Source organism: Gastrolobium bilobum, unplaced genomic scaffold, assembly GCF_033153095.1.
Source record: "Gastrolobium bilobum isolate Gb01-03AN ecotype WA unplaced genomic scaffold, APGP_CSIRO_Gbil_v1 utg1827, whole genome shotgun sequence".
In the NCBI taxonomy this organism is placed as follows: domain Eukaryota; kingdom Viridiplantae; phylum Streptophyta; class Magnoliopsida; order Fabales; family Fabaceae; genus Gastrolobium; species Gastrolobium bilobum.
This window is the reverse complement of record NW_026898477.1, coordinates 169,132-183,044: the sequence shown is the minus strand read 5'-3', so window position 1 is coordinate 183,044 and position 13,913 is coordinate 169,132. Positions and strand designations below refer to the sequence as shown.

Below are 13,913 nucleotides of genomic sequence, written 5' to 3'. Positions count from 1 at the left end.
TCTATCTTGCTTTCATCAATCCAAATCCGAATCTATAAGGTGAAAAGTGAGAACTCCAAAATAGTTACTGTTTATCTGAAGTTCATACTTCGTTTAAAAAAAAATACACTAGATTAAAACAAGCATTTTTGAATGAATGAACGTTAAATAAGAGGTATAATATAGTTTATGAAATTATACTTATAATTTAGTTACTGTTTCTATTTTGCTATATCTCGTGGCTTGTAAAATTTTCAATTATATTTATAATATTTATGACCGCCGAGCTCAATTAATTTAGGTTAAAGGTATCATTGATGATAATTTATAATGTTTATGAACTAAACTTCCTCTATGGAGAACACCGTTTCATAATCCTATAGTTTATCGAGATTAAGAAAGAGCAACATTATTAATTTTAAGCTCTTGAATAAAAAATAAAAAAAAGCAGAATAACTCAATTAGCCAAATATAACAACTTTTTCATAAATATATATATTCGTGATATTAAAAAATATGAATCTAGTAATTAGTTAACTTTCACAATAATATATCACAAACCATGTAGATCAATTTATAAGACATTATTTCTAACTTAATCAATAATCTCGAGTTGAACTGCAACAATTAACCGCACTCCGTGTATTACTCGCACTCGACATTCTTCGTTCATTTTTGTTTTCTATTCATTGATGATTTATTTTTTTCTTAAAACAATTGGGAACAGTGACCAAAATGTCACTGTTCACCAAGTTTTTTACCTAAATGTCACGTGAACAGTGTTATTTTTCAATGTTACGTGGACAAGTTCGCTGGACACTATAGCGAATTCGTTTGCTGACGTGTCACATTTTTAGTAGACACCAAGTTCGCTACCCAATGTAGCGAACTTGGTATTTTTTTTTTAAAAACTTGATACATGTTATCCACTAGAAACGTGACACATCAGCAAACTGAGTTTGCTACAATGTCCAGCGAACTTGCCCACGTGGCATACGGAAAAATAACACTGTTTGCGTGGCATTTAGGTAAAAAACTTGGTGAACAGTGATATTTTGGTCAGTGTTCCAAACAATTGTCCTGTGGTGGAGCTTCGAGTACTCACAGTAGGCTCATATACACTGGCGGACCCAGGTTGGGTCACATGTACGCAAGTGCGGACATGAGATTTTGGATTTTAATTTTTTTTTTTAGTCAGGTAGGTTATTATTTGTCTCTTGGTTCAATATTTATAGTAGGAGTAAATATCATTTTAAGTCCCTAACAAAAAATGTGGTCCCCATTTTAGTCCCTTACCAAAAATTAGTCTCGAGGAGGTCCCAAAAAAATTCAAAGTAGATCAATTTAATTAAAATCGTGATCCCTCGCAAATTCAAAAAAGACCTACATTAATCTCAAAAACACTAAAATAAGTCCACTTTAAATTTCATAGGGACCAGGTGACTCTTTTTTTTTATAAGGACTAAAGTGGGGACCGAATTATTTTGTTAGGGACCAAAAATGATATTTATTCTTATATTAGTTAGCAACGTAGCAACGTACAGAGATGATTAAAATAACGTAGCAACTCAAATTGATTAGAGAGAAAACTTATTCTTCCTCTCCTGTCACATACCTATTCTCATGATTTCCTATTCCCATGATTTCTTCATCCTTTGTTATGAAAGCAACTAGATTATGAGCGGGTTTAAGCGTTAATTTTTTTAAAAAATTTACAAAAAACAATTCGGGGGCAGCACCCCCGCCACTAAATATGCGGACATAGAAAAATTTTCCTGGGTCCGCCACTGCTCATATACATGTATATTGACAAAGCTTTGAGGCTAAAAGCATGTAACAAAGGCAAACTAATATACACTTTTAGAAAGAAACAAGGCTAGATCAAACTCTACAATTTGATTACAACTTATGCTGACACCAAATCTAGAATGATCTACCATCAAGAATTGCAATGAGGTTCCAAAGAAGCTCAATTGTAGGCAAAACTAAGCTACTATTTACAAATTAGAACATTATAGATGGCTCCTAATTATGGAAATGCACTATGTTCAAGACTTCATCAGACCCAAGTTGTAAAGAAACTTCTCAGAGCTTGATCGAAAGAGATTACACAGAGAGAATTTTCCACTCTCCTGGGATGGAGATTTTGAGCAGCCATCATCTTTTACATGCAGTATAGTCAAGCCAATTTCTTTTCGAACTGCCTCAATTGTTTCACTCTTAACTGGATTTCCAGCTACATCAGTCACATAAAAAACATTCATGGCTTGGGAACCCCGGGTTGTAACCTCAGCACGGTTGACAGAAAGACCATTTTCTCTAAAAATGCGAGTTACATCGGACAGAAGGCCAACCCTATCTTCACCACAGAGTTCTAGCTTTATGCCCTATATCAAATACAAAATTATAGTATCACTTATAAACATTGGCTAGAACTTGTGAATTAGCATCCAAATCATGTTTAGTACCTCAGAAGTTCTTCTCCTTATAGCAGCCTCCAAGCAGTGAATCACTCTTTGCCTTTCTGCTTCAGAACTGATAGGACATCCATCCACATGCCTTATGTAATATTCCTATAAAACAAGGCAAAACAAATTAGTGAAATTTAATGGTACCTTAAAGTGATGAATTTCACTAGCAACCACAAACAAGCAGATAGAAAGGAGTTGTGAGAATATGCTTTTTAACTCAAGTAACATGACATGTAATACCGGGAGCGAACCGGAGCAGTGGCAAAATTGTTCCTTCATGACTGAAAGGTTATGGGTTCGAATCCAGGAAACAGTCTCTTGACAATTATGCAAGGGTAAGGCTACGTACAAAGATTTACTTCACTCCACACTCAGCTAGTCGGGTTTAAGAGGGAGTGGTTTTTTTTAACATACATGTAATCTGGTATGATAATTATCAAGCTTAAGTTGCTATGATATGCATGTGCTAACCAAATGTGAATTCCAAGAACATCAATAACAAACCTGATATGCCTCTGGTCCTTCAGCAATGACAGTTCCATGGTACACAACATATTGCATGTCTGTGAGTGTGCACACAGTATCAAATAGTAACTTTGGTCGGTCTGGACACCTTAAGTTCACAACGGTGTATCCCTTATCCGTGCAATCATCAACAGTTACAAGGAGCTTGTTCCTTTCACTTGTTGATCCATAATCCCCATCATATATGTCATAATCACGATCAGCATACATCAATTGATGCAGCCTCCTTTCCTTGTGAGTAGAACCAACAGAAACAGCAGTGTTGGCACTCTTCTTATCTATGTCTCCTTTCAGCACATACAGTAGAAGCTGCTTAATGTTAGCAAGGCGATCAGGATTGTCTATTGACAACCCTGTTGCCTCATCAGTGATGTAAACAACCGATGCCATTCTTGAATTGTGTGTCCAGACTTCTGCTGCTACCACATTGCATTTGAGATCTGCAAGAACAGCAAAAACTTCTGAAAGCAATCCTGGCCTGTCTCTTCCAGTTAATTCAATGGTTGTATGTTCTGCTGCTGCTTGAACCCCAACAGATCTTCTCAATGACCGGAAACTACGGGCTCTTGGACCCAGTGACTAGGGCAAGCAAAAATAATTATCAGTACAAAATGATATGCAAAGAGCAAAATTGCAGATTCAAGGTTGAAAACAAACAAGTTCTTCTTGTGTTTTTCTAGTTCTTTTTCAATCTGGCTGTTTATTTGATTCCACTCCCAAATTGGGTAGGAACAAATAGAAGCACAAGGAATGTCAAATTAAAAATGATTTCAGATTAGTTTTTCAGATCTACCTGTTGAATACGGTCAGCTACATCATCAGGAAGAGACTTTCTCCCATTTTGATCCGTAACATAAAAGACTGGACAGTGGGCAAAAACCAAACAAGATTATATGAATACATATTTAGCAAAGCAATGGTGTTTAGTAGATGGAAAATTGTGAATTGTGAAGGGTACCCTACCATCCATGAACCATTCCCCATCAGAGGAAATGTAAGCTCTTCTTACAATAAGATTCATATCAGTAAGAACCTGTACCACTTCCAACAAGCTCCCACGCTTATTTGCACTATCAACCTGCAATTCCCATGAAAAATTGGTTACCAAAAAGAACATTTAGCAATGCAGAAAAGACAAGCCCATGAAAGTTCAATTTGACACCTTAATCACAGTGGTTGTTCTATTGGAATTGCTATCCACAGTGACTCTGTGGCAAGAAAATAACATGACAATGTATCAAAAAAAAATAAAAATAACATGACAATTCAGTTATAGAATAACACACAAGAAAAAAAAAAAGAATAAACGACAACATGTTTGAAAGTAGGTTGGTTACCTGGGAGGATTCATTCGAATGACAAGCTTCTCGAATTCATCGTCCATAGGCTGAGAAGAGGACCAACAATCCATGGGATGTGGTGTGAACAGAAACAGAGTAGTTTTGTGTTTGTTTTGTGTGATATTAGATAACGAGGAGAGTGAGTATGTTTTGTTTTGGGGTGTGAGTTTGTGTGTTTGATTTGATTTGATTTGTGTGTCTGGTTATTGCACTTTCCTTGTACCATGGGATGGGAATTGGTGGCTCGCTCCTGTGCTGGACCAAGATTTTCCGAACCACATACAACACAGTAATAAGTTAACTCACCGTATCACAAATTTACATTTACATATATATATCACAAATCAGAATAATCAAGTGAATTAAGAATTATATATTTATTGAATTATTCATCGCCGGAATTAATAAGTAAGAAATGTTTAATTACTAATTAAGAATTTATTTCCTTTAAAAACTATATTTTAGTATTATATAAATTAAACCAGTGACATCCTTACAATAAGTAAGCCCGTGATGTCTGATAATACTAATTATTGCTGTAAGTTTTCAACATTATATCCTAATAAAATAAAAATAAAATTATTTCTTGTAACTTCAGTCAATTTTCATTAAGGTTTTGCCGTAAAAGTGTTTTAACCTTTGTTTTGTTGAAATATGTGAAGAAATTGGAAAAAAAAATGAAACAATAAATTTATGTGGTTGAAGATGAAGCATGAGCATCCTGAATGTTGGAATGAAGTGACTGTTTGAGTTTGAAATTTTTATTTTTATTTTTATTTTTATAAGCAGAGATTAAGTCAAACAAATTTTTAAAAAGAAACTTTTATGATAAAATGTTCTTTTTTTATAATAAAAAAAATTAAAAACCAAAAATTTCTAGAAAAAGTTTTTTTTTTTAAGTTCTTATTAAAAAAATTTAAATAAAAATTATAAAAAAAAAAGAGAGAAGATTTTTCTTAAAATACGTGTTTATAAGCAACTTTTAAATTAAATTTTTTATATAATCACTAAATAAATTTTAGTTTTTTTGTTTTAATTTTAACTTAAAAATAATTTCTAACTTAAAAAAAAAAAATTCAAACAGGCTGGAATTGTTATATGTCCCTTTCTTACAAACTCGTCAGGAATGAGTTGGCATCCATAGTGGATGCATATGTTGTTGCTTAAGAATGAGTTGGCATCCACTGTAAATACATGTATGTATTTATTTATTTTTTTGTAAATTACATTTATGTATTTTTGACTATAGAGTATAGTGTCAATGGGATGGACTACTTACTAGCTTCCCGCGCCCTTCTCGTCTCTATCAGAAGATTCAGAAGTATTCATTTTCAATTCCACATGGAATTGAGTATTTATGGATATCCATACTATTTAATAATTGGGAAAAGTGATAAAAGTTATTGTCACATCACATACTTAATAAGATGTGAGACATTATTTTAGTTACTGTGTCATATTGAAGACTACTCAAATATCTACTATTTTAAAATAAGGGAGGTTATATTTATAATTAGGATTATAAATGAGTTAGAAAAAAAAGTTATATTGACAATTTAACTACGTTATTGAAAAAAAAAAAAATAATCGAATCAAATTGTATTGATTTTAAATTAAAAAATTAAATGTTAATTTTATTTAAAATAAATTAAAAGTTTATACACAGATATATATATATGAGATACAATTAATTTACATCAATGTAAAAATAATAAGTCTTATATCATATTTTAACAAATAATTTTTGTACACCTAACAATTATAACTTATTTAATTGTATTTATTAACTAATTATTTATTTTCAATAAACTATAACTGATTTGGTGTAAGATTATGATTCTTATGTAAGTTGACCTCTGTGTTTCTCCACACACAAAAGTATTTATCTTGAGACTAAACAATCATGATATTTAAATGTATAAAAAAGCAATCATCAAACAAGTGAAAGTCAATTAAATTAGACTAATAAAAATGATAAATATATTACAACTCAAATTTTACATAGACAAATCATGCAAAGAAAACAACAACCTCAGCTCTGAAGATGTTCACCAACCAATTTATCTAAGAATTTTTGAACAAAAAATAATTGAATAAATAAAGAGAAACAAATAAATAAAATAAATCACACATATAAACACATTCCCAACAAGCAAGAATAAGATATGTAGATGCATGCACTACCCATAAGTCAAATAATATGTTTTTATTTTTAATAATTTTTTTGGAAAGATGCAATTTTGTTAACGAGACAAAAAGAGTACAAAAAATAAGGACTTACTATCGGTTGCAAAATTTTTGAAAGTCAATGGTAAACAATGGATGATTCAGAAGAGATGAGAAGTTGAGAACAAGGCAGAAAAATAGCAAAATTTGACGGAGAAAAAAAATGGTGGTGGCATGGCAGCAAAGAAATTTAGGGTTAAAAAAGAATTTGTTTACGAAGTGAGAGGAAAAATTTTCAAAAAATTAAAAAATTATAAGATATAATTTCATTGAAAAAAAAAAGATAAATAACAAGGTACTATTTCATTGAAAAAACGCCAAGATATTATTTCATTAAAAAAATATTGTTTATTAAAAAATACGAGTTGAGTTTAAAGACTTAGAAGTCAAGTATGCTAAAATAGGCTTATGACTTGATATTTAAATAAGACTTTCAATGACCTCAAGCCTATACCATTTTTCAAATGAGGGCAAGTTAAATAAGGCAAAAGGCAACAAGCCATCTAACCTATTTAGGCCTCTATATACAATCCTATTTTTCATACAACCACTTTTATGGTTGTTAGATTAAAATTAAATTATTGATTCTCACTTAATGTTATTTAGCAACGATTGATTTGATTATGATCTAATAACAATAAAAATGATTATAAAAAATTATAAGAAATATACACGATGAAATAAAGAGCATTAAAAGAAAAAGGGAACAGTGACCATTTTGCCACGCTTCATCAAATTATTTAATAGACTGTCACGCGAACAGTAAAAATTCCTGAAATGCCACGCGGCATAATTCGCTACACGGTGCAGCGAATTATGTTTGCAAATAATTCGCTACACAATGTAGCGAAATATGCAGTGTCAGGCTACACAATCAGCAAAAATGACACGTGTCAAGCTGGCAGCATAACAGGCATAATTCGCTAGACACCCCAGCGAATTACTGTCAGCTTGACACGTGTCATTTTTGTAGGAAATCTTAGATTTATGCGGAAGCGGTTTAGGACCTAGTACATTGGTATGCTTACCGAATCATCCTTGTTTCACAATTACCTCTCGGTGCGCAGGTCTCGTGTAGAATCTTCCCTTGTAGGATTTCTCTTCACGAACAGCTCACCTCAGCGCCGCAGCACGAACAACCTCCTTGAAGCTGGACTGTGGCAGATCTTCCAAACTATCTCTCGAGGAGGAAGGGGAAGTGTGTGGGCACTCGTTCAGATGATGAACGTCTGTCTCTTTGGTTTGTTTCTGATGATCTGTTCACCTTGGAGGCACAAGAGGAGAAAACTATGAATATATATGCTTAGGTCTTAGACATAACTCAACCCTAAGCCTCATGGGCTCAAGTGTCACTGAAGCCCAATAGGACTTTAGTGACCAAAAGAGCATATATCCAACAATCTCCCACTTGCTCTTTAAGATACAAACTTGAGTTCGTAAACCCAAGGCCATGTAGCCCATAAGCTATCATCATCTGATAATATACCCCATCCCTTGTCTCGAGCTAGCCTGGGGACCTACCATTTGTCATTGATCAAGGCTCCTGATAATCTTTGAAAGATTATCTAATTCGGCGCTACTCCACTAAAAGCCCGAACGTGAACTCCAAGATTAATGACCTTTATAACATGAATATGCATCGCCCCTTTGTAGAATGTCTATAATTGATTGACAAGTTTTCCGTAACTCAATCAATTATTTATTCCCTTGACTATGATAGTTTCTCTAATGGATTACATGCACTGGCCAGTGTCTTTAATATCCAAGTACCAAAACATATCAAGGGGACATATCCTACAAATTCCATGTTGTTTATCTCATAAATACCGATAATCAAATAATCTCACTCCCAAAATACCGAGTTATTGGCCATCAATAGATCGAACCTCACCCGTTGGTAAATCAAAGAATGAAAACTATGTGATTACCTATTTATAATAAACTCAGGATTAAGAGCAATCACATAACTATAGTTAACTGGAGATTTGATACCTTATGACAGAAAAACAACCTTAATCAAATCTCTCCTTGATCCTTTCAATGTGAATGTTAATTCACACCAATATTTTACAATGATTCGGACAAAATCATTTCATAAAATATTGCAGCCTGAATAAAGTGCCCAACTTTATTTAACGGCTGTGACTTCATTCATCAATTGTGAGAACCTATGATCATGTCCTCCATGAACGTATCCATATGATCATATACTCCACAATTTGATCCGGACCTTTATGTCTGTAAATAGTGCGCAAAATAAATAAATAAAACCTTATTTATGAAATTAAGAAAATTATTTTATTGTTTCATCATCTTACTCCAAGAGCACAACGAAACCAATAACTCTCACTTGCTTAATGCAAGTCTGGGATCCTCCTAAGACCCAAAGAAGTAACATGCCTCTCGAACACAAGTTCAGGCAAACTCTTAGTAGCTGGGTCTGCAAGATCTACCTCTAATGCTATCTGAGTTTAGTGAAAAACTCATAGCTCGAGGTTGATTTTCTTGAGTCAATATCCACTTGAAATAACTGAATTTTTGAAAACTCAGCTTTTCAAGACTCCCACTAGAATATACCAGCATATAATCTCTCGTTCTCCAAAGATACTTGAGTACATGCTTAACAATAATCTAGTATTCCTCTAGGTTCAAAATGGTACTATCTCACTACTCCCACTGCGTGACAGATGTCTGGTTTAACGCCCAACATGATATGCGTGAGTCTACCTTTGCCAAAGCATAAGATATCTTGCTCATGCATTCTTCCTTCTTAGAAGTCTTTGGTCACTCCTTAGGAAGATGAATTCCACATCTGAGAATTATAATTCTTCTCTTAGAATTCTCATGTTGAATTTTGGGTTTTGTCAATGTAAGTAGCCTGAGGTGATGCCAACAACTTATTCTTCTGGCCTCATAAGAGTTTTATACCAAGAATATAATTGGCTTCCCCAGTACTTCCATACCAAAACACTAACTTAGCCAACTCTTTATGCTTGATATTACCTCCACATTGTTTCTAATAAGGAGCATATCATCTACATAAAGTACCAGAAAAGCTACTGTCTTCCGTTGTATCCTTTACATACAAATACACATCATTCATCAAGGTTCTCTCAAAATCAAAATTTTGATAACCTGATCAAAACTGATGTTTCAAGACCTGGATGCTTGCTTAAGTCTATGAAATAGACTTTCACAACTTGCATACCGTGTGTTCCTACCCATTTGCTACAAACCCTTTTGGTTGTTGTATGTAGATATCCTGACATCCAACTCCCAAAATGAAATCTCATAATTGAGACTTATAGCAATTAAGAGAATCTGGATAGACTCAAGCATGGCGTCTGGCAAAAAATGCCTCCAAGCTAGCTTTGAAGGTTTTCACATTTCTGTCCATCCTCTCTTTGTCTTTTATGTCCACATGTACCTTGTGGGTTTTACCCCTCTTGGTGTCTTTACTAGGACTGAACGGAGTTGAAATACAAGTATTTCATCTCATTGTTCATAGCCTGAGCAACACTTGATCAACAACATCTTCTAGTGCATTATCGTAACTAGTAAGATCAATGTCACTCAACAAGAAACAACTTGAGAGTTAACAAGGTTCTCTCCCACTACGAATGTACTGCACTAGACCTTGTGTATTTATAGGTAAAACAAAGAGTGGGTCAAATGATGGATCTTCAATTTCTTGAGGATCCGGTTATCCTTGATATTGTTCCTTTACATGTGATACTAATATTTCTACTAGTTTCACTTATATATTATCATGTTGAATTTTCAATCATGGTTCTCTTGTTTGTTCACTTAGAGATATATCTATCCCCTCTTGAACAATCAAGGGAACAGTGGATGAAGCTTCTAGAGATTCTGGAAATTCTTGATCTGAGATAAATCTCATCAAGAATAACCTAACTTCAGAGCTTATAATTTCTTATCTAGTCCTCCTTTAAGAAAATCATGTGAGTGCTCACTTAGATTATCTTGTCCTTAAGACTAAATAAGAAATCATCCCTAGTTCTCTTAGGGTAGCCAAAAGATATGCACTCTTCCATACAAGATTCCATCTCATTTGACTGCTGTTGTAGGACGTGTGCCATAGCACCCTAAATCCGAATATGGTTTGATCTGGGCTTGCACCCTTTCCATAATTCTTTAGGTGTCTTTACAACAAACTTTGACGGAATCAAGTTAAGAAGGTACATTTCCTTCTCTTAGGCATCTCCCTTGAACAACATTGGCAAAGATGAATAACTGAACATGATCTTCACCAAGTCTAGAAATGTTTGATTTTTGCATACTGCAACTTCATTCAACTAACGCGTTCTTAGAGTTGACAGTTACGAAAACAATCCCCTCTTAAATCATGTAAGACCTGAAATTACCAGACAGGTAGCCAAACACTATAGTAGACCAAAGTGTTTTGATTTGAACACCTACATGCTTTTCTGCCTCAGACTAAACCTCTTGGTAATTTCCAAAAGCTTTAGACTTATGGCGCACTTGGTTCATCTGTCCAAATCCAAAGTAAACATTCATATAATGAAGTACTCATCACCTCTTCTGGTCTGAACGCTAAGTGGTCCACATACTTTAGTATGTACCAATTCCAGTTGAATAGTTGCGCAAACCTTTTTGGCCCTTGTAGGATTGCTTGGCCATTTTACCTTCCAAATAGGACTAACATGTAGCTGTTAGTTAAAAGATTCTTGAACTTTCAGTCCTTCTTTTAACTAAAACACGTTTCCTACTTGAGATAATATGACTCAATCACAAAGGCCAAAGTTATGTTTCATTTGAAACTTTTATTTCTTTGGTGAAATTTCTTGTTCATCATCCTTTCCATTCAACATAACAAATTTAAAAAGGTTATAGGACATAGGTAATAAAGACTATTTAAACAATGTACCAGAACAAACAAGACGAAGATGAACTTCGAAATGTAACTGAGGAATCAATTGCATTGTCAACCTATGTTTTAACCAAAACAACTAACAAAAATTGAATTCCTCTTGAAATCTGGAACAAATAAACATTCACCCAAAACCATAGTCTTATAAATAACTTGTCCTACTGCAAATGCAGACACAAGTTCCCATTTTCAAGCTTAAAATATCTATGTCCATTGCTGACAGGCATGCCATGTTTGAACTACTACAAAGAGTAACAAACATAATCAGTGATTCCTGAATCAATAATTCATTCACTGATCAGGCCTTGATATGCCCATGTCAGGTTCTTTTCATCTCCTCTGGGCAATTTTTCTTTCAGTCTGCACTTGAAGAACTTGCCTTGCGGCTTCTTCATAGCAACTGGTTTGACAACTGATAACCAAGTCATTTTGTTCTTGTTACCACCCTTGGGTTTCCCTTTGGATTTAACAAGACTCTTAGCAAAACCTGCACCGACTGCATTCTGTCTAGCAGAGCTGCTAGACGCAGCTAACATGTCATTAAGAGTCTGAAGCATTTCTACTCCACTCTTAATCATGTACACTTGCTTCTGCAAGTATTTGGAAAGACTGACAATAATATAGCAGCGAACTACCATATCTGTCATTTCCCAATATGAGAAATGCATCTTAGTTTCCTTAGACGCATTCTCTGCAGTTGCTATGGCCCTCGCATTGTCAGGACAAATTTTAGCTTCCATGTTTTAGAATAATATCAAAAATTTGCTTTTCACTTATTCATAGTTGGTACCATCTAGAGGTTTTCGACTCAAAATCATTTCTAAGATATTTTCTGAAAAACATATAAAGCACACAATTACAAACAAATAATGCAATAAACAAACGAAGTGCAAATAGATTCTCATAACTACTCTTGTTTATTGTTAACAATCCTTCAGTTTATCTTTACAAGGCTTACGATGGGCAAGTCACTTGTAAAAACCAAAATTGTTATTTGGGCCTTCAGTGCCATTGCCAGAGCCTCGATGGGAGGGTTAACAATTTTACCAAAGTTGAACGTAATTAACCATTGTTTAATTTCAAAATTATCCTTAGTGTCTAAGCATTGCCGACGATGGGCCGTACAATACTTTACTAAAATTTTGAAATTATTAAGATTTAATCTAGTGAAATCTGATTATCCTTATCCGATGGGGCTTCAGCGATAACCATTTCACTAATAAACCCACAAATGGAGCCCGCAGGTTTTAAAATTAATAAATTTTTAAAACCTTCACCCATTCAACATTTTTGTTTGAGAATTTTCATAAGCCCAGTCGAATTCATTGTTTAATTTCAAAATTATCTTTAATAACTTAGTATTATCGACGATGGGCTGTACAATACTTTATTAAAATTTTGAAATTATTAAGACCCAATAAAATCCAATCATGCTAATCCGTTGGGGCCTCACATGATTATTTTATTGATAGGCCCACAATGCGCCTGGAGGTTAAATTAATTTCTTAATTTAAATCTCCTCCCATAGATATTTAAGTCCAATCTAATAAAATCCAATCATGCTTATTCGATGGGACTTCACATGATTATTTTATTAATGGTCCTATAATGCGCTTGAAGGTTAAATTAATCTCTTAATTTAAATCTCCTTCCATTCAACATAAGCAACATTTTCTAATTTCCAAGAATTATTTAATTGAGAGTATCCTTTGTTCGATTTCAAAAACTATATAAGTAAGAACGTCGATAAACGTGCACTAAGCTTAACATAATTTTGAAAGCATTAAGGTCCTGAAATCCGGTCACTTTACGTCAGCGTGTGCTCCAAACAATCATGATACATGAAGGTTGTATGCAGCGTGTGTTATTCCATGACCATTTCAGAAAAACCCACAAATTACTCGCAAAATAAAAGAATTCTCTTAGGAAATTTTCTCTAATTATTTTTCTAGATTTAAATCATCCAAATAGCTGACTTAATTATTAATCTAGATTGCAACAATCATAATAATTATCATTTATGAGGATAATTTGAAATCAAAATAATTTCCATAACGATTATTTGTCTTGATGTTAATTATCCAAAATTAATTAATTCAATTATTAATCTAGATTTTTAATGATGTTAATTATCCAAAATTAATTAATTCAATTATTAATCTAGATTTTTAATAAAAATCATAATAATTATTAATTAATTTCTTAGGATGATTTAAAATCAAAATAATCCCATAATAACTATCATGCTCATGCAATCATACAAGTTATGCAACAATATGGCACTACCTATTCTATATGGCTTGTTATCGCAATAAAGCATATTATCAATCATATAATTTATACCAATCAATAAAAGCATTAAATAATAAATCATAATTACTTTAATCCATGGCCTTCCTATTTTAAAGAAAATAAAATAAAATAAAATTAAATAATACAACTTTAGAATTCGACTTTCGC

General features: G+C 33.4%; 1 protein-coding gene across 1 annotated transcript; it reads right to left on the bottom strand.

Moving 5' to 3' along the window:
• Nucleotides 1-1,951: 1,951 nt before the first annotated feature.
• LOC133316627 (ACT domain-containing protein ACR4-like) lies at nt 1,952-4,386 on the bottom strand. Its single transcript, XM_061518406.1, has 7 exons — nt 4,313-4,386; nt 4,138-4,183; nt 3,939-4,053; nt 3,769-3,836; nt 2,955-3,554; nt 2,448-2,552; nt 1,952-2,366 (listed from the first exon to the last, which is right to left on the bottom strand). Exons 1-7 carry the CDS (start codon nt 4,384-4,386, stop codon nt 2,028-2,030), a joined length of 1,347 nt encoding a protein of 448 aa, XP_061374390.1. The 3' UTR covers nt 1,952-2,027.
• Between the last annotated feature and the right edge of the window lie 9,527 nt (nt 4,387-13,913).